This window comes from Macrobrachium rosenbergii, chromosome 59, assembly GCF_040412425.1.
Source record: "Macrobrachium rosenbergii isolate ZJJX-2024 chromosome 59, ASM4041242v1, whole genome shotgun sequence".
NCBI classification, from domain to species: domain Eukaryota; kingdom Metazoa; phylum Arthropoda; class Malacostraca; order Decapoda; family Palaemonidae; genus Macrobrachium; species Macrobrachium rosenbergii.
The window spans coordinates 9,387,017-9,408,842 of record NC_089799.1 but is presented as its reverse complement, the minus strand read 5'-3'; the positions used below and the strand labels follow the sequence as shown (position 1 = coordinate 9,408,842).

The following is a 21,826-nucleotide window of genomic DNA, read 5'->3' as shown; positions in this document are numbered from 1 at the left end:
AATTCAAAACTTACATGAATGGAGCCACCTTATTTTATTTATTTCTTTTCTGAAACAGTTAACTAGGCTAAGTGACATACAAATAAGTGACATACAAATATTACAGTAATCAAATGAATCGTAATCTGGTTCATTACTTGACCTCTGACGTGTAAAACTTGTAATTCTAACACATACGTCAAAAAGTCAAGGCTCATTTACCCCGCTACCGCCATCTCGAAGCCATACGCTGTGCGCATGAGCGGCATCTTAAAAGACGAGATCGTAAACTCTTCAGAAGAGCATGGTATACTTCGTACTGCTCATGCGCACTCCGTATGACAGAAGAGTGTCTTAAGCAGATCAGTCACAGACTCACAGCCTTGCAGCCTTTACTTGGTAAATAACCTAGATAGAATTAACTTGCTGCTACGGATGAGTGGATTAGAACAGAACGAAACGGTTTGATTTGGAGTACACTGGAAGCTGCGGCGCTGTCAGTTTCAGATGGAGTGCAGTACTCAGGCTCAGCGTCTCGTCAGTCATTTGTTTGCTATTCAACAACCGTGGCCGGGAGCAATTAGTGTAAAACTCCTCTACCAAAAAGTTAAGTGAAATTGAAGTGAAGAATATTCATTTTAACTGTGTTATCTATGTTGATCATAGGATTAATGTTAACACAAGAAAACCGAGCAACTGTATACCCGACCATGTTCTTTGGTTCATAATTTTGCTTTAGTACCAAATTCACAAGTACGGGGAATACCGATTTGCCAGGTGATACAGGGACTTCTTAAGTACGAGAAATTTCGATTGTGCCAAATGATGTAGGGACTTTGCTGTACCTTCCTTTTCCGAAGCACACACACACACACACGGTTAAGATTCTGTATCTCTCAGGCAGGATAAGGATTTGACAGCACCAAGAGAACAACCAAACACGGACAAACCTGATGCGTTTAATAAAGTCTTCCCTTCTTACCAGAAACTGAGCATTGATTCTTGATGACTGTACATAAATATTTCAGTTAGAGCAAATACTTTTATCTTATTAAAGTTAAGATTAAATCAATGAAGATCATTTTAATTAGAGAAGAATCTTGTACATGAATAAAAGTAAACAATGAAACATTGTTTAACCTTTCATAAATGCACCAAAGAAAACCACTTTTTCTTATACCAGTCGAGATGATATCAGGTAAAAGTGAAACTTTCTAATCTTTTCGGTCGTTTATTTGGCCTTGACAGATACCAACAGATAAGATAAGGACCTTTGATCCTAGGAACTAGGCAACAACAAGATAATGTATGTAGATAGTCCTAATACCTCTGCTGCTTTTGACAGGTTGCGCTGGTGGTTCAAGAAAAATAAGTCAGTTGCAAAATAAATGATAAAGAACTGATAATTCCATTAAGCGCTTGTATAATTCATGATAATGTTTTTCTGTTTGTGTTTTTCTATCTTTTTTTTCATTAAGTCTACCATAACATAAGCCACTAAAGAAAATGACGCAGAAAAAATATTGAAGTGCTTTCGTAGCGTGTTGCTTTTGTTTTTAACACTGAAAAATTTAGAATGAAAATCAGCTTTATCACACAACTCACAACAACCTGCTAGTCCTTAAAGTATTCATCTCTCTCTCTCTCTCTCTCTCTCTCTCTCTCTTACACACACACACACAAAACAAGCTCCAAGCTGCACAGCAAAGGGAAACTTGAAACATTGATTTAAAATTAAACGTTCGTCAGTAAATATCGTAAACTTCTTTCAAATGAACAGATCATCGTCCAAAAACTAATCGCTAACAAATAAAGATCAACAATCTTCGATTTGAAAAAGCATAGTCAGCACTCTCTTCTCTCCTTTCGATGGCAGTCAGCTCTCAGCAAGGATTCTGGACATAGGAGATGGAGTAACCTCCTTGGAAGTCGCCAGTTCCTGCAAGGTGGGTGTTTGTGACGTCCAGAGTTGTATCCAGCCAGAAGATGTGAGGCGCTAGGAAGCTGATTACATACGCAGCCACTGGGGATGACCCCTGGAAAGAAATCAGAACAATGGTGTTAATTTAAGACTTGAATTTGGGAAGACGTCAGAATAACAATGCTGCTAATTTAAGAGCTCATTTGTTGAATACTTCTTGGAACCTCCAAACGAAATTCAAGCTCGTGAAAACTTTACCGAGAAAGATATAGGCCTAATAGAAGATGAACAGAATAGGAACTGAATACTTCGGAAAAGATATAGGCCTAATAGAAGACAGGAACTGAATACGAACTGAATACTTCTGAAAAAATACAGGCCTAGTAGAAGACAAGCAAAATAGGAACTGAATACTTCTGAAAAAATATAGGCCTAACAAAATACAAACAGGATAGGAACTGAATCTTTCAGAAAAGAATAGGCTTAAAAGAAGACAAATAGAATAGGAACTGCATACTTCGGAAAAGAATAGGCCTAATAGAAGGCAAGCAGAATACGAACTGAATACTTCGGAAAAGATATAGGCCTAATAGAAGACAAACAAAACAGGAACTGAATCCTTCAGAAAAATATTGGCCTAATAGAACACAAACGAATCCTTCGGAAAAGATATAGGCCAAACAGAGGACAAAAAGAACAGGAACTGAACCTTCAAGCTTCGGTGACCAAAAACTGCATCAAAATTCATCCCGAGAAAACTCACTATAAATCTTGCACGTATCAAAAAATGGCTCACTGACGCGATAATTTACCAACTGAAATAACATCAATTTGCTCCAGTGTAAATTACTTTCACCATCATTTAAGAATATAGCAACTGTCCATCTTGACTTCTTACCACTGGAGAACCGGTCTTACAAATATCCTCTGCAGTAGGATACTTAGTTAATCCTGGTCTCTCGAAGTAATCGCCGCACTGAGGTACCCAGTTAAAACTTCCCTCTTCTTGATACGTTATCTGGAAAGAATGAAAGAAATAAGAAGACCTGAGAGCGAGTTACGGTTCCTGCAACGTGATATAACGTTAAAAAAAGTAACTACTGGTCTCTCATTGTTCCAAACTTTTAGCATTTCATATAAATTGAAAGAGTTCAGGTCACTACATTGTACTTCTTTTACTAAGCCATACCGAGCAGGAGTCGCGTTCAGTGCGCACACAAATGCCGTAATCCAACCCGGAGAGAATGTAATTTTCGCTGGTCGAGCCGTCTTGGTTAAACCCTTTCATTGTGCCACTTATTCCTAAGTAGAACTGGCCACATCCTCTAGGTACTGATGAAGAACATCAAGAACATCACAGTGTTATTGCAAGCACTCAGAACACGCCTGGTTTGCAAACTGGTTTTCTAATGATTAGCAGAATGAAAAGGAATATATATATATATATATATATATATATATATATATATATATATATATATATATATATATATGATCATAATCACTTTTGTACGTGATTCATTTATCACATTACCACGTGAAAAATAAGAGGCGGGGTGTAGGTCCTACACCACGTCACTTATATTTCACCTGTTCCGTCTCTTATTTTTCACCTGTGGTAATGTGTGATATATATATATATATATATATATATATATATATATATATAAATTTATATATATATATATATATAATATATCTCAAATTATATACATACATATATATATGTATATAATTACGATAGAGAAGTATTTGTTCTACTTTACAACATTGAGCATTTTTTTTTAAGATTAACGAAATTTTCTATTAATTGTACGTTAAGATTTATATATATATATATATATATATATATATATATATATATATATATAAAAAACTCTTAACGAACAGTTAATGAAAATTTCGTACAATATAAAAATTGCACAATTTTGCAATGCTCAAAAAAATGCATTTATTCTTCATCGTAATTTAATGTGTTTCTGTAAATGGGCAAAAAAAAAAAAAGCTTTGCTGATGTCTGAAAATATTTCGACCAGCATAAAAAAAAAAAATTAGAGCGTCCGTTACCTTCAATGGCTGAATTACACTTGATTTTCGCCACTTTGATATACCAAGATCGATCTGCTGTAAATGTTGAAGTTTTAAAGGTGAAGACGACGTCTTGACTTGAAGATGGATCTACGTCTAAGTAAACTGTAACCAGAAGCAAAGAGAAAATGAGAAACATTACTCCATTAGATGAATGGCATAGAAAACCTAATATCAAAAGGCTGCTCATAGTCGCATGAGTCTTGAAATGGAGAAACAAATCCACAGTTATGCATGAGTACAAATATACTTGAAGATAAATCTATACAGAGAGCTTTCGGGAATCTGTTCGATTCCCCTTTTCAGTAGAAAAGGGGAATCGAAAGCTCTCTGAATACGTTTATTTTTAAATATATTTGCACCGGGGCATAATATTGGATTTGTTTCTCCAATACCTTGATATATGCTTGGCGTCTATTTCAGCCTTAAAATATAGGGAACTTGATTGTATATCATCCTTATTTCACTGCAATACATTGTCAGTAATTGGCTTCATTGTTAGCCCACAAAAATTAATTAGTAATCCTCTGTACTTGAGATAAATCACAGTATTTGCTACGTAAACTAAAGCTTCGATACAAACAGTGAGTGTCAGCCGTGTAGCCACAAAGCTTGTCAAATTTGTTGTCGTGACTGACGGTGAGATAATCATTTTTGCAGTCCCCTGTGCTGTCGGGGTAGGCCAGTCTCAGAGTGACGATGTCCAGTCTGTGGGAGAAAAATGGAAACAAGTTTTGTAATCTAATCATGTGACGCCCTGAGATCGAGGGAAAGTCTAAGGATGAAAGGTGACGTTATTATTATTATTATTATTATTATTATTATTATTATTATTATTATTATTATTATTATTATAGTCTATGAAAGAAAATGAGAAACAAGGTTTGCTGTGTAATTATGAGATGTCTCTCAGATTGCCGGCAAGCCCAATGATAAATATTATTATTATTATTATTATTATTATTATTATTATTATTATTATTATTATTATTATTATTATTATTGTAGTCTATGAAAGAAAATGAGAAACAAGGTTTGCTGTGTAATTATGAGATGTCCTCAGATTGCCGGCAAGCCCAATGATAAAATATTATTATTATTATTATTATTATTATTATTATTATTATTATTATTATTATTATTATTATTATTATTATTGTAGTCTATGAAAGAAAATGAGAAACAAGGGTTGTTGTTTAATTATGAGATGCCCTCAGATCGCCGGCAAGCCCAAGGATAAAATATTATTATTATTATTATTATTATTATTATTATTATTATTATTATTATTATTATTATTATTATTATTATCATTATTATTATTATTATTATTATTATTATTATTATTATTATTATTATTATTATTATTATTATCCATTAGTTATGCATGGGTACATACATTTGAAAATAAATCTTTACAGAGAGCTTTGGGGAATCTGTTCGATTCCAATTCCCGTTTGAAAAGAGGAATCTAACAGATTCCCGAAAGCTATCTGTAGAGATATATTTGTGAATATATGTGTACCCATACATAACTGGATTTATTTCTCCATTGCAGGACTCATGCTACTACTACTGTTGTTATTATTATTATTATTATTATTATTATTATTATTATTATTATTATTATTATTATTATTATTATTATTATTATTATTATTATCAATCAGAAGATAAAGCCCTATTCATATTGAACAAGCCTACAGGAGCCATTGACTTGAAATTCAAGCTTCCAAAGGATATGGTGTTCATTTGAAAGAAGTTACAGAAAATAATAGGAAATACAGAGATTGTTGGGAATGGCCTAAAGTTTTTTGTCATGTTTTCCATTTAAATCTTACAGCTTTGTGTGTGTGTAAATGAAATTCTCACCTGTTCAACAACAAATCAGTAATATCCCTTGGATTATACATACATTCTTTTTCAAAAAAGTGAAATTTAGGAATCATTATTTGCATCTTCATTGACTTCTGCAAAAGAGAAATGGAAGTTGAAATAGAAATCAAAGCAAGATGACTTCCCTGTTGAGAATTCTCATTACTTATAAATTAAAAAAATGGCCTTTATCAAAATTTTACTTTTGAGAATGTTTTTATCTCACGTATTTCCTTTACGAAGTATCTTCTAATAACCCACTATTCTCAATATAGACTAAAATGTGAAAACATGAATTTGTAAATGTTACTTTAGCCATTTCTTTGAGCTAGAGTAGAGACCTCTCTCCAGAGCATGATACAGTATGGTTTTGTAAAAAAAAAAAAAAATAAAATAAAATAAAAAATAAAAAAGAAGTCTATATAGGCCTATTTATCTAGGCATATTGTTGATAAGCGTGCAAACACCGCTACTTCGCTATATCAAGCTCAAAACCACTCGCACCCAGGCCATCATCATTACCTTAACTGGCAAGTGGAGTCGTCGATGGCAACTGTCTGCTCACAGGAGAGGTGGTAATTGAAAGTTGCCGGGTAACCGGGTGACCGCAGCCAGGTGTTATTGTTGGTGCTTCTTCCGCCGCATCTGAGCCTGGCTGGGGAAAGAAGGAGAGAAGAAGGATCCTGTCAGTTTAAACGGCAGTTCTGTGCGTCGATTAGTTGTAGCAGATCCTTCGCAAAGGAGGAGAGGTGTTTGTGTGAATTTGTTCCTTGTGTGAATTTTCACTGTGTTGAGATTTGTTCTAGATGTAAGTAAATGACACCTCTCTCTCTCTCTCTCTCTCTCTCTCTCTCTTCAATATTCACATAAAAGACCTGGAAGACTGATTACTTATCTACTGTTCACCACTGAGGCTCTCTCTCTCTCTCTCTCTCTCTCTCTCTCTCTCTCTCTCTCTCTCCAATATTGACATAGAAACTGATTGATTACTTATCTACATTTTACCACTGAGGCAAAGCTCTCTCTCTCTCTCTCTCTCTCTCTCTCTCTCTCTCTCTCTCTCTCTCTCTCTCTCTCCAATATTCACATAGAAAACCTGAAAGACTGATTACTTATCTACTTTTTACCACTGGGGCAAAGCTCTCTCCCTCTCACTCTCTCTCTACGGCGTCAATAACCCAGATGTTGGGATGCCAGTTTTAGTAGCCATAAATCAATCAATCAGTCTATCTCTCTCTCTCTCTCTCTGGATAACGTTTCTTTATAGATATTATTCAGTCTGTCAAATTATTTCGTAATATTTTGGAAATTTATGACTACACTGAAATTTTATTCCTGCTACAGTTGTTGCAGTCAAGGCATCTTAGTTTTCGTTATTAACCTCAGGTGAGAGCCATGAAAATTATTTACTTTAATTTTCATTATTGGTTAACTGACTCAGTCACCCTAGATGCTCCCCTATTCATATATCTCTTTCCTTTAGCACGTTATTAGTGTGTTCATTATATCAATATGTTGTCCAGTATATTTAGTGGTGACGAGTTTTAGAACACACCAGTTACCGACTTTACCTTACTGCAAAGGTTGTATCTCCTGAAAAACAAACAAGTAAAAAATGCGCTGGAGTTTCTTCGGCGCAATCGAGTTTTCTGTACAGCCGCTACAGCGTATAATCAAGGCCACCGAAAATAGATCTATCTTTCGGTGGTCTCGGTATAATGCTGTATGAGCCGCGACCCATGAAACTTTAACACTGCCCGGTGGTGGTGGCCTATCCTATATCATTGCCAGATGCACGATTATGACTAACTTTAACCTTAAATAAAATAAAAACTACTGAGGCTAGAGGGCTGCAGTTTGGTACGTTTGATAATTGGAGGATGGATGATCAACATACCAATTTGCAGCCCTCTAGCCTCAGTAGTTTTTAAGATCTGAGGGCGGAGAGAAAAAGTGCGGACGGACAGACAAAGCCGGCACAATAGTTTTCATTTCAGAAACTAAAAAAGGAATAGTATGAGAGGATATAACTCACCATTTAAGGGTGGAATTAGAGTACAGTGTACAAAAAGGATAAAGCATGCACTCACTAACATAACTAATACGAAATCGGAAGACGTCATTCAGATTTTCGTCGTGACACTTACTGGTGCAGCACTCCCCGAATCCCCAGGCGCAGCTGCCGGAGGACACGGCGTCGTCAGATCCCGAGAGGCAGGAACGGTAGTCGTAGCATGTTCCCACGACTACGCCGTCCTCTTCTTCCGCAGTGCATTCCGTGTTGGCGAATTTCGCCACTGTAAACAGGCTTACTGCCAGGATAAAAGAAAAAGGAGTTGAAGGTACACTTGGTGATATATATATATATATATATATATATATATATATATATATATATATATATATATATATATATTGCTAAGTATATTTATATATATATATATATATATATATATATATATATGTATATATATATATATATATATATTATCAGTGGTAATATCGAATATATTTCTAAGGCTTATCAGTCAGACACCCCACATGCATTACACCACTCACCTTTATCTTGTGTGCAAGCACTCTCGCTCTTCCTTGTCTCTCCGCATGACCAAACAATCTTAGGATATTCTGATCCATCCTGTCACTCACGCTAACCTTTTTACCACACCTGCATAACTTTATATTTATCACTTTTTAATCCCTCTTCAATTTCTTATGCCATAAAAATCTCGTCTGAAATTCCTATCTTGAAAGAACCCCTAATCTATATTTCTTTCATCTCGTTTCCAAATAAAATATCTGAAAATTCATACTTACAAAATTTAGGCTTCTTCTCCAGGCTCTTCGTCCCGTTCTGAGAAAGGACGACATCAGGTAGAAGAACTGCTATCGCCAAGAAACTCAAAAACGACGTAGACAGCACACCTGGAATGGACCCTCAAAAGCTCACTAGACGCCTCTTGATAATGGTAATTAGCTTTGTAACGGATTATTTGTTTATTTCAGGGATTCGACAACTCTTTCCTCTTGGTACGACATTCTTCTAATAATAAGAACTCGTATCGAAGTTAAGCCGAAATTTCTAAGTTTTCTGAAACGCCTAGCGTGACTAAATGTTCTTTGTCAAATTCTCTATAATTTCCCAAGTCCTTAACAGGCTTACTTCATTGTTGCAAATGTTATCAGCAAATATAAATTAAGGCGGATGCAAATCCTTACTGTGATTATGAATGAAACAAGTACGTAAAATTAAAACTTCTTAGACAAAATCCAGTGTGACATATGCTTGTAGCCTACTTTCCTTGGCACCGTTAGTTGAGCTCAGGAAGCCGCAAAGAACTCTTTAAAAGTTTTGTTTTTTTATTCTCAACTCTGTAAATCGCTGTGAAAAGAGCTTGGTGGTATGCGGATACGAAAATAAACCTTCCGTTTAGACGAGCTTTCAACTGGACTAAATGAGTGTATTATTGTTATGTACTGCTCAACAAAGATCTAAATAGGCCGATTGATTTTCGAAAATCATGAGGGGAAGTTTGACTGATTAACTGAAGCTCAGTATAGAGACCGCTGTGGATGAATGATACTAAAGGTATTCTGTTGATAGTTAATCCAAGATTCTTATTGATGAAGTGTTTCCAAGGTTACCTGATAATTTTGCAGATGAGATGATGTGAGAAATCAGAGGAAACACAGGTGCATTTACAAAACAGTGAGATAAGAAAAAAGGTCACGGATGGAATGTGGGGAGCCTGATGTTTGCAAATGATACACTGTTGATTGGGAATAGTAAGTAGAAACCGCAGGAACTAAGTGAAAGGTTTTGAAGGTGCGTGTAAAAGGAAAAAACCAAAGCGAACGCGAGCAAGTGTCAGGGTAAGAGAGTGAACGAAAACTAAGGAGATGACGACTCTATACTTCATATGAATAGTGGAAATAATGGAAATGGTTGATTCACACACAAATAAATAAAACAGGTGGTGTACATGACATAGGCAAGGCGTGGAAGGTAGCAGGGTGTGTGCAAAAGCAGAACTAGAAAGTGTTTGACAGATGGATTAGATGAATGATGAGGATATAAAACCCTTAAAATACAAAAAGAGAGAAAGACTATATGAATAATGAAGTTGGATATTCCAGTGTATAACGAAGTTTGACGCTTCGTTGATGAGTCTCCAAGGTAGGTATAAGAAACAACTACTGAGGTGGAAGTTTTATGCAGAAGGTTTCATCCTGGATTCGTCAGCTGAAGAATAAATGTGGCAGTGACCAACATCTGTTTTTTTTTTTCATTGAGGCCACCACTTTGTTAGAGAAAAATGCTTGTTGTTGGTATATATATATATATATATATATATATATATATATATATATATATATATATATATATATATATATATATATATATATATATATATATATATATATATAAGTATATACACATACATACACACACACACACACACACATATATATATATATATATATATATATATATATATATATATATATATATATATATATATATATATATATATATATATATATATATATAGCTGCCAGGTATATGAATTAGCTCAACTCAAGATGGACTATCCAGCTTGAAAAATATTCAACAAGACCTACCGATTTTCTTCAGTTGACAAATTAGTAGTCTCTACTGTAAGATGTAATACTATTCTTTTTGTTTGAGACTTCCTCCTTAATACATCTCTGGGTTGCTGGAAGCGTATGTTCCATAAACATTTGTTCACTAATGAAATCACAAACCGCTCGTAATTAGTTACGTAGAGGCTGTCAATGACAATCTGAAGGAATTAGAAGGCTTATGCTGCAGACATTACGAAAACCACGATATTTTGACAGAAACATAGCTATCTTCTGATGTTGTTATGTAGGATTTATAAGATAAAAGAGACGCAAAGCAAACTTACTCGTTATCTGCTTTCGTTCCCAATGGTTAATGGTACTATATCACAGACACAACCGTGCAATTATTTCTCTCGTTTATTCGAAGAAATCCTTTAGAGAGCAAGATCAATTCTGACTAAAAGAGCAAACATAACGCCAACATACCTTTCATGACGATCAAAAGGAGCTGCAAAGCGAAGCCAGCACACACTCTACGTAACCACGGACAACTGACTGCATAATCACTTCCAAAATAAGCGACGGCTGTGCAACGGGGATCCAGCCCCACTTCGCTAAGCAGGTGATTGTACGACGTGTCAAGAAAACAAAAGAAGAAGAAGATCAATGGTCCCAGTGTTGTTTTGCTTTCAAAGAACAAGGTTTTCCTTACCCTGCGTAAATCTTGTTGCGTCCTCATTGCAATACTTCTTCTGGATGGTCAGTATCTTACAGGACGTTCAATGTAGATAGCCGGAAGCTGGCTATGTTAATAACTTTGGTTATGCTAATAACTCTAGTTCAATAGATCAATCTAACCTGTCTGTAGGTACATTTTTTTTTTTATAAAATCAAAAGATATGACAGCCCAAACTCTTCGTTTATCCTTTACAGGTCAGAATTACTGTTGGGTATTAGAATTTTAATTTTGTCATGCTCCCGGCTTGCCGTGTAGAGATGGTAGCAAATTCCCACCGCTGCCTACGCTGAAAAATAGGTATATATGGCCCAGGATTGTTTTAATAAAGGTATGTTACATCCAATATAGCGCTACTGGATTTATCGTTGAAAATTTTCTTGAACGATAGAAATGCACTACGATTATAGCAGTCCAGCGTCTCCTGTACAGAGCTATTGATGCGCACGCAATATCAGTGGCATATATGATAATGAAAAGGTGTAATTGATATATAGCTAATTCATAGATATGGAATAAGAACAGCTGATTAATTGAAAATAACAGTTTTATGTTTTAGCCTAGTTCCAAGTGAAAATATTAAGTTCTCTCTAAGAACAAATTTCGTCATCTGTCAGTTCCCATGTAAAAGAAAAAAATTATCTTATAAAGTGGCAAGGGATACGGACAAAAAAAAAACTTAGAAAAATAGACTAAGCGTAAGATGTTTTGGGAGATCCAGTTTAGTACAGTAAAAATACAGTTAGACCCACCACTGATTGCAAGAAAAATGAAACTAGTGTTATTTTGCTACTTTATGTACACCAAATAACATTAAAAATCCCCAAAAAATCTCTCAGTGGAACATGGTTTTTTTAATGATCCTCAATTTCGCATAATTAAGGACCTGGCGAAACTAGGTACGATAGATATACACCTTCAAAAACCATTATGTCATCCATGATGTTAAAGTTAATTATCAAATCTGACAATTTATTGATTTTTATTCTCACTAATTGTCAGCTATCTATGTTTACCAGATTCCTGGGGGTCAAACTAGGGGGTTGCCGACCCCTGTAGCAGCATCAATTGGTAATTCAGTCAAGGTTGCCTTTTCTAGGATGAGCATTGTTGCAAACAGCACAATTCACTAGGTTATTATCAATAAGAAACGACAGTATTTTCTTTTTCCGTCTTATCAGACATGTTTTCACAAACACCCCTGCATTCCCCACAAGCTGGATTACAAGGTACTCTAAGTTGCCGACACCCACAATGGTTCGTTTGACAGCCAGATTTGCAATTGCATCTGACTAATTTCTGCAATTCTTTCGGCGCATAGTCCAAATCAGCTGCTACTGGAACTAGTGCCCCTCCTTTTACCCTCCAACCCCATTCCTGAGGATTTAGTGCAACACTCTGCCAAGTCTGTACCTGATGAAACACCCTTAGTGAATGATACTTTGCGGCCTGCGTTGGCGGGAGTGATTTTGGATGAATAACTTGTTTCCTGGTTGCCAAGAGTTCAATATATTTTCTATGTCGACGTTTGTTCAGGTTTTCATCTGCCATTCCCTTCTTGTATATGGACATTAGTGCCTTTTCTCCAGCTTCAATTATGTCTTTTTGGGAAGCTCCTGCTCTGTTGAATGCCTCAGCTGCCTCAACAAAAGACTTGTCCTTCACCAGTGAAAGGCCCAGAGCTTTTCCATGTCCGAAGAATCTTGAGGTCGTGTCACATCCAAGAATTGCAGGGATAAACAAGATATTAATGCAAACCTTGTCACCCAGGACCTCTTGCACCTTTTGAATGTCAAGGTAACGGGCAAGAGAGCCAGATTTGGGTGGTGGCATGAAATATATCTTCTTATGTTTCTTTGTTGTGTAATGGATTAACAACACTAATAGGTCCGTGTCACTGCCAACTAATATGGTCTCACTCTTCCTTGCCACGTCCAATGCAGTCTTGACAATCAAAATATCAGCATCTCCTTTTGCATGTAAGACTTCAACCCTGCTATTTCTAGGTGTTTCCCCAAGACGGTGAATAAAGCGTTGCTTATCTTCTTTGTTTGCCAAGAATTCATCCTTTTTCATTTGAAGAGGCATGTTTTCATTGAACTGAACGCTCAGGGCTGACTTGGAAGCTGTGCGTCGAGCTTGCGTGCCATCCTTTGGAGTTGGACCACTCTGGTAACCATCGAACACTATGACTGGTTTACCATACTTTCTGACATGAGAAACATAGCTTTGGCAGATAGCATTGTATGTCCTGCCGACATCCCATGGGATTTTATGCAGGAGAGCACCCCCGTCAAGGACATACGTGGGATTTCCAGTTTCAATGTGTTTCTGCTCATCTTCAGACACACTCTTAACCTTATCCCAGATGGCATTAGCAAGACCGGGTTTATCTGCTTTCAGGAGCACATTTCTTTTTTCAAATAGAGCTGGAGGATATCCACAGAGTTCATACCAAAATGCTTCCTGGAGACTTTTTCTGCGTGCTAACCATGACGAGTCTTTGGAAGAGGAGAAGAGGATCAGTGCTTACTTCCTCACCATCAATTGACATCTTTGATTTGAATCCATTATTATAGCCTGGTCCTTTTTCTTAAATGTATAGTTCACAACCTGTTTCCCACCATCCTCCAAGATTTTGCACCCAATTTTTCTGCTTTCTCAGCATTCACATTTTCTGTTGCTACCACACCATTTACTATGTTTCGGAGATTTTCATCATTTCCAAAAGGAGACTTGTCCTGAATGAATGAGACAAGCTTATTCACATCATCTGCATCTCTTTCCTGACGTGCCACTGATAAGTCCTTGTGTTGTTCACTAGTACTGTACTTAAGTGATGTCGGCTTTTGCATCGCCTCATTCACTTCAGCGCAAACAGGACTGGCCAAGGCCCAAACAGTTCTTTTTGAGTTTCTGTCATTCCCCCTCCTCTTGTAAGTCCTCCTGTCGTCTTCAAACTTCTCATCAGTACTTGCTCAATAACCAAGTCTGCAGAAAGACCTGCCCAATACCTGTCTGTCCTCCTGACTGCATGAATTCCATTCACAAAATGTTCATAGGCAACAGGATTGGTTGCTGGAAGGGAACACATTTTCTGTAAATAAATATGGACAGATTTGGTATAGAGGTTGTGGCCTGTTGCTGCAAGGTAAGGTAGCATGTCATACAGTGCTTGTAAATGGAGAACCCAGTTACTGGTTCTTTCTGATGTGATAAACTTTCGAATGATAGAAATCACCTTCATGTACATGAGCCATAATTGACTGGTTCTTTCTCTTTCTTGACTGATTTTTTCACCTATCAAGTCCTTGATAGTGGCAAATGCTTCTGATGATTCAATGACTTCTGGGGTAATATCACCTGCCACAAACTGGTCATACATTTCAGCAAGCACTGTTAACACGGGATGTTGGAACTCCTCTGAACAACTTGCCACAGAGTCAGATGCCCTGAAACAAGTGCAATTGAACATTTCTTTGGATATGTCATTGATTGGACCCATACCAATATAAAATGAGCAATATTACCCTGATTGCTAGAATTTTTTGCTTGCCAGTGGAAAAGATCGTTGTCCAAAACCATCAAAATCGCTGTCCGGAGGTAGGGGTACCCTAGTTAGAGGTACAAGGGGTAATTCTAGGTACTTTTAATCATTCTCATCTTAACGATTGGCTCAAAAAACATAAGATTTCACAGTATATTGTTTGAAAAAGGGGGGAAATGATATATTTCATTCATAGCACATATGATACCTTTAACACCCGATACCATATAATCAACCTCAAATTTCACCATGTTCCACTACTTTGATTTCTTGGGATTTTTAATCAGGGATAGAGTATATCCAAAGGAACAAAATACAGGAGGTTTCATTTTTCTTGCAATTAGTGGTGGGTTTGGCCAATTTTGGCCTTAGATTTACTGGACTATAGACTGAAGGGGGTTTTTGTCAGCAAAACAATCGTTAAGGATATATAAATGACAAAACAGAGAGAGAGAGACTCTCAATCGCCTTGAGAATATAAATCTACACACCGATATTTCTACACCAAAGGGAGAGACAATGGATAATTCATACACACACGAGAGAGAGAGAGAGAGAGAGAGAGAGAGAGAGAGAGAGAGAGAGAGAGAGAGAGAGAGATATCCAATTTACCACGTCAACAATTATAGCTGCCCCGCAATGCAAAAGTACAAATCCTCTTAACTTCAGTTTGATTTCATAAGTGTATAGATTTAGACTTCTGGGTAGCCAGAGTTCTATAGTTGTCCTTATCACGGAAGAACCTTGAGGACGGCCTTCGTGAAGGAGTTCCTTCTCACTCCTTACCATACAGGATCCTGCTACCATATAATCTTGATTTCGTAGGTTTAGGATTAGTTTATTTTATTCTCAAAGAGAATAGGCCACGTCGTATTTCTTTCATGGTCAAGTTACCTCGCATTAGCAAGATATTTATTATTTACTTCGTTAGACTGACATGCAAATCATCCCTAGACTTTGTAGCACGTACTACAAACATCATCACTGCAGAAGTTGTCATAAAAGACTTGAATATGGGATACTTTAAACTTTAAACAATAAAATTGCCAGTTACTGTTATATTCCCGTCTCTTATTATTCAGTTTCATGTAGACCAAGAATATAAAAGCGTAGATGTAGTAATGATAAGCAATTGTAATTTATTTTCCACCGAATGCAAATAAGTAATAACTGTAGTCATCATACTCTTGGCACACCCTGTATTGCAGCCTGTGACCTTGGATCAGCTGATCGTCAAAACAAATATGTCCCATGGTGCCAAAACAACGATGAGGGCCGTACGACCATTTTTAACGCTCTCTGGGGCGAAGAATTTACAGAATAGTGAGTAAAATAGTATTTAAAGTACCACTGAACAGCCGAGATGCATGGAAGAGGATATTTTAATTCACAAATAGGCTTGAACTGCTTAAACCGAGCATAGGGAAGTCGTACCCCACTTAAGTTTCCTTAGGCTATCCTAAGCATTTCGTAGGTACGTGGTAACAAGGTTACTGATAGGTATACAAGGCAAGCTAGGCAGGCAATGTAGCCTAGTAGCCTACTATGATATTTTTTATTTTTTTGTCGAACACGTTGTCCATACTAACCTATATTGTCTTTAGTTTTCAAACAATTAGTGTAGGCAGTATGTAATAATTTGGGGGGGAACCCATCAAAAACAGGTTTTTAAGGGAGAAACCCAAGACGGGTGACTTGCATACCTGTTTTTAAGGGAGAAACCTAAGACGGGTGACTTGCATACTTGTTATTAAGGGAGAAACCTAAGACGGGTGACTTGCACACCTGCGATTGATCGAAAATGCCCAAATTACAAAGAATGCAGTTGGAAAAATATCCTAGCCTATGTGGTTCATGCCCTTCATTAGTATCAATCACAAAACTAACAATAAAGGACAAAGAGCAAAGATGTCACAAAGCCAGCTACAGAGGTACATCTTACCCTTAGGCCGGCCACACACGTGCAGTTTTAACTGACAGTTACAACTGTTCAGTTATAACTGTCAGTTGAAACTGCACATGTGTGGGTATCTCAGTTCATCAGTTCAACACAACTGAACAGTTAAACTGAGAAAAATAAAATTTCAGTATTTTTAACTGAAAGGAATAGCTAAACTGAGCGTGTGTGGGTATTCAACTGTATAGTTCTCAGTTTAAAATTTGTGTTTAGCGTGGAGTGCAGTTGGTTGAGGTGAAGATGTCACGTAAACCAAACCAAGTGATTGTTGATTTCATTGCATTGTATCGATCTGAACTTTGCCTGTGGCAAGTTAAAAGTCAAGAATATCATGACCACGCAAAGAGAGATGCTGCCTGTGGCAAATTAGCAAAGAAGTTGGAGGAACTTGAAGCTGGTGCTACCAAGAAGTCTGTCTTAATGAAAATTAACAGTTTGAGATCTGCTTATCACAAGGAGAAAAAGAAGGTTGAGGCATCACTTTTTGCACCACTGTTTACACTTTTTCTTATTTTTTTTTTCTTTTTTGTAGCATTACAAAGAGTACACCGAGAGCGGCAAGATCATATTGCTCGGAATCCATTGTAAAAACTGAAGGATTGAACTGTACATGTGTGTGCATCTCAGTTTAAACTGACGTCAGTTTAAACTGACTTAAATACAGTGAACAGGTATAACTGTCAGTTAAAACTGCACGTGTGTGGCCAGCCTTACACTCTCTATCATAATCCTCATAGGCTGAGCCTGGAACCCTTAATTTGACATAACCTAGATTGCTGTAAGGCATTGAGTAAATTGCCGGTTATGTCCTAACCATACTCTCCCGAACCTAACCTAATCTACAGTAACATGTCCTTATCTTGCAGCCCCATCCCTATGACTTAGAATACAATACACTGTGAAAGTCAGATACAGGAATTCATCTTACCCTAACCTTGCACACTAGGTCCAAACTGGCCCTTGTCCTCACCCCCTTAGTATATTGCCTTGAACTCAGTTTACTGTGGAGAGAATTTGTTAGTTGAAAAAACAGTTACTTTACATTAATTTTGATACATAGTTTATAAAATTAGCGTCATTGTTAATTGTTCTTGCTCATTGACCAGAAGTGTGGCCGAAAACTTTTACATCTCATGCAATCCTTTTTAACTCTTGCAACCAAGTAAGTCTGCCCTAAGCAAGATTTTTACTGTCAGCAAGCACATAGGAGGGTGATCTAATGCCTCCCTCATTGTATAGATAAGATAATGTGGTAGAATTGTCAGCCATTATGGCAACAGCTTTTGCCTTTTCCGTACTGGGTTAAAGCTTTGATACCCAAGAAGACAAATTCCATTAACCCAATCAGTTGGAATGGTTTTCTGACTTCCCTGCTGACCATGGACTTGGTGTAGTTATGTCTGCAATGTGGGTGCCCCATCCCTCTTTTTTTTAGGGGTTTGGAAATAGCAGTAGCTCTGGAGCAGGTGGAACTAGAGGGACTGAGGTTATAAATCCCCCAAGAAATCTTGAATTGAGGGTCCCTTGGATCCTTGGCTACAACGATCTCAGTTGAAAACACCAGTTTCTTGAGGGAAGAGAGATGGCCCATCACTCTTAGCAACAACTGTTCAGGGACAGCTGAAAGACTGAAAACTGGTTCAGAGAAGTTTGTGTATGCCAAAAAGATTGTGTTGAAAATTATCTTGACATTATATGTTTGTACAATGTTCTGCATGGGTTTATTTATAATGGAGTATATGCTCCTTATGATTTAGGAATCATTTTTACACTGAATTAAAAGTGTGGACATTGCTGTTATGTTTCCATTGTAAAGACATTTTCTCATTTCCATGCATTCCCAAAGCACCATCATTATCAATTTTCAAGCTATGATGAAGTTGTTTTCACAGTACACTCTGCATGAATTAAAAATATTTACAATGGGTTCAGAATCTTGGTATAATTTGGTCTGATTAGATATGTTATTACTTGGATGAAAAACTTTTTGGAGCTTGAGTGTTTATCGTTTTTTCAGATGTATTGCTACTTAGACGTCGCTTATGTCAGTCTGCCAGTCAGATAGGAGAGCAAAAAGAAGAGTCAGCTGGGACTGCACCTGTAAAACAGATGCCCCCGCCAGTCCGTGCTGGTCAGCCAACTCCTCATACACATTCTCATCTTGTGCGGCCAGGAGAAGTAAGTGAAAGTGGAGCTCTGTTGTTGATAGGAATTGCAGTTTCTAGTATGCATTTTGCATGTGCTTCCAAAGGTATTTGATAAGTTGGTAAAATGAATTGAATGATTAAATATAAAGCACTTACTACTCTATCTTCATAAAGCATAACTGCATTGCAGTAAGGTCTTCAGACTGATTGTTGTGGCATGGAAAATGAGCCCTTACCATCAATTACAAAGTAATTTATTTTATTCCAACTATTATTAAGTTTTGTAACTAAATCTCTAGGACTAGTAAATGTTCTTTGCTTTGCAGATCATCAGCATCCATATTTTGTTGGTGTGACATGATATGATACTGCCCAGTATCAGATTTCTTTTATTCTTCTTACTGTTTCTTGCAGTATTATTGATGATGATGCTTGTAAAAGTATGAGGGACTAGAATTTTGCATATAAAGAGCCATCTAGCTTTGAATTATGTATATACTGATACAACATTTTATGCATGTGCTGTATGTGCATTTATTTAAAGGTAATGATTAACATGATCTTAGGAAAGAAGTAATGCATGTGTTTTAAGCTTACTTTCCATATTCAGAAAGATTAGAAAAAAGTAGAGTATTGATTAGAAAAAAGCAGAGTATTAAAGCCTAACAAAGATCAAATTGAAGAAATTAAGGGGAATATAAGTTGAAACAGCAAACAGAAAGTCAAAATATCAGTTAAGGAGTGGCAAGAGCTGGTCAAGTTCTGAGAAGCAAAGTTAACAGGTCTTTACGGAAAAACACAATTTTAATTATCATTTTCTGCAGGTAGGGGGACTTTGGAGTCTGAGTCTTGACATAGAGATGGTGAGGTGGGTTCTCCTTTTTTTCTTTTTAGCATGTCTAAAAAAAGGAGCAGACACACCTGAAGGCATTCATAATGTGATGCAACTTTCAGAAAAGTGAAAACCTGCTCTTGTCTTTCTTTCATTTGGTGAAGATAGTTGCTAATATGTAGGTCTTTTGGAAAAGTTAGGAGGTGCAAGAACGAATGTTAAAAATTGGGGGTCTGTACATTTACAGCTTTTGATGTAAAATATGAAAAGGATAAATTTTGGGGTGATTACTAGGCCAAGAAATATTGTAACTCCGTACAGTAACTAAGGCTGGAAAGCTAAAAATTTTTTATTATGAGTAATTCATTATTCACATTATTTGGGTGTTCTTTGGGTATGTAAGCTACATCTCTTATATACAGTTTAGAATTCTGAATGTGCAGTTACAGTTGCAGAAACAAATTTTACAGCTATTGACATATGTTTAGATATTATCACGTATTGCCACACAAAGAGAAACGTGCAGTCTGTTTGTTACATATCACTAGCTGATCAGGCACTGTAAAACTAGGAAAATCATAACTTAGTTTCCCTGGCAATTCATGAAACTACAGTATTGTTCTCTCCTTTTGTGATAGAATGATAGAATTTGAAATAGGACCAGTGGACACACTTAGTAATAATATAGACTGTTCTAGTGGGCACACTAGAACGGCCTATATTACATAAAGCACTTTGAATAACAGAAGCTAGCTGAATTAGCTCAAAGCAGTGGGATGATCTGACCATACTTTACATAAAATTCCAGAGAGTTTCATATCAGCAGTCTTTATGGTAGAATAGCATTATGGTTCAATATACTGTATACATATATTTTGTGTTATTTTTTCTGTTTGGGATGGACAATTCCTTAATGTTTTTTGCAAATTTTAAATTGTTAATTTGTTTTTCAGATTACATTTGGTATATCTCGTGAAGAATACTCAAACAGACGAAATTGGTTAATGGAACGGCTTGGGGATAAGGAAGGCAAGCATCATATTGTTATATTTCCTGCGACACCAAGAAGATATATGATAGACAAGATTCCTTATCTCTACAGACAAGTAAGTTTTTTATTGTCAATTATTTTATGCAAAAACAAACCATTGTGTTTTTCCAGAGTATGTGCCATTGCTGAGTTTATTTTCACCCTGTATACTGTTCCAAGGGAGAGCTTATTATGTCATTGTTGGTTGGGCAGAATTCAGAGATCTACAACAGGCCTCTCACTTACTGTCACTTACTGGACACTTTGGGTAACAATCTGTGTTAAAATAAGCCAGCTTTACCTAATCAACCAACCAGCCCATGACTGATTAAAATCCTTGTTTTGGTGATAGCTATAACAAGGCAGGGCGAGAGATGCCCCACATGTAAGTTTTAAGCTGATTTTCATTGCTGTTAGCTGCAAGACTGTGCATAAGCTCTAGTGAAAGATGATACATTATGAGTCTAAATCCAACTAGGGGCTGTAATAGATCTTGAAATTACAGACCCTGCCAAAAATCGAGATTTTATTACCATATACAGGATGATATGCTAATACAAATCTCAATTCTGTGGCAAGGTCTGTAATTTCAAGATCTATTACAGCCCCTAGTTGGAATTTTCACCACAGATATATGTTCTTTGTGTGGTTCTACAGAATCAGATTGTTACTTGGTTCTTTAGACAAGGCCCTGTCCTGCTTGGTCTCTTGCACATGGTTGCTACCCATGATGAGGTCCTAAAGTTGCGTTATTACCCTGCATGGGTCCATGACCATTACCTAGGTTCTGGTAGCTGTATTGTTATATTGATATCTGCTGGCTTAGCTGCTGTCTCAGCTTTTGGCATCAACATGGTTCCAGTCACAACAATTGCTTGATCTGTGTCTGGAAGGGCACAGTTTGGTTTGAAAGAATGCGATGAAGCAGCAGGGGTGTCCAAGCTTTTTTTTCAAATTACCCAAAAGTGGAACTAGTAAACAAATAATCAAAGTAAGGAAAGCTCATTTCTTCCTCACAATATTTAATCATTGAGCTTAAAATAGTAGAAACTGAATAGTTGAAACTCAGGAAAAATAGTTAAATAGTTCATTGTTCATCAAGTAGTTAATGAAAGTTACTGAAGGAG

General features: G+C 36.7%; 1 protein-coding gene across 3 annotated transcripts in view; it reads left to right on the top strand.

The window, feature by feature from the left end:
- Positions 1–21,826, top strand: part of LOC136837482 (xaa-Pro aminopeptidase 3) — a 50,715-nt gene that overhangs the window by 13,253 nt on the left and 15,636 nt on the right. The window contains exons 2-4 of one of the 3 annotated variants that reach the window (XM_067102273.1): positions 8,703–8,832; positions 18,708–18,868; positions 20,623–20,775. In XM_067102273.1, the coding sequence (XP_066958374.1) occupies positions 18,800–18,868; positions 20,623–20,775 (222 nt within the window). In that variant the 5' untranslated portion in view covers positions 8,703–8,832; positions 18,708–18,799. Of the gene's footprint in view, positions 1–8,702; positions 8,833–15,900; positions 16,208–18,707; positions 18,869–20,622; positions 20,776–21,826 lie in introns of those variants that run through there. The other 2 variants (XM_067102272.1, XM_067102274.1) reach the window with 2 other exon arrangements.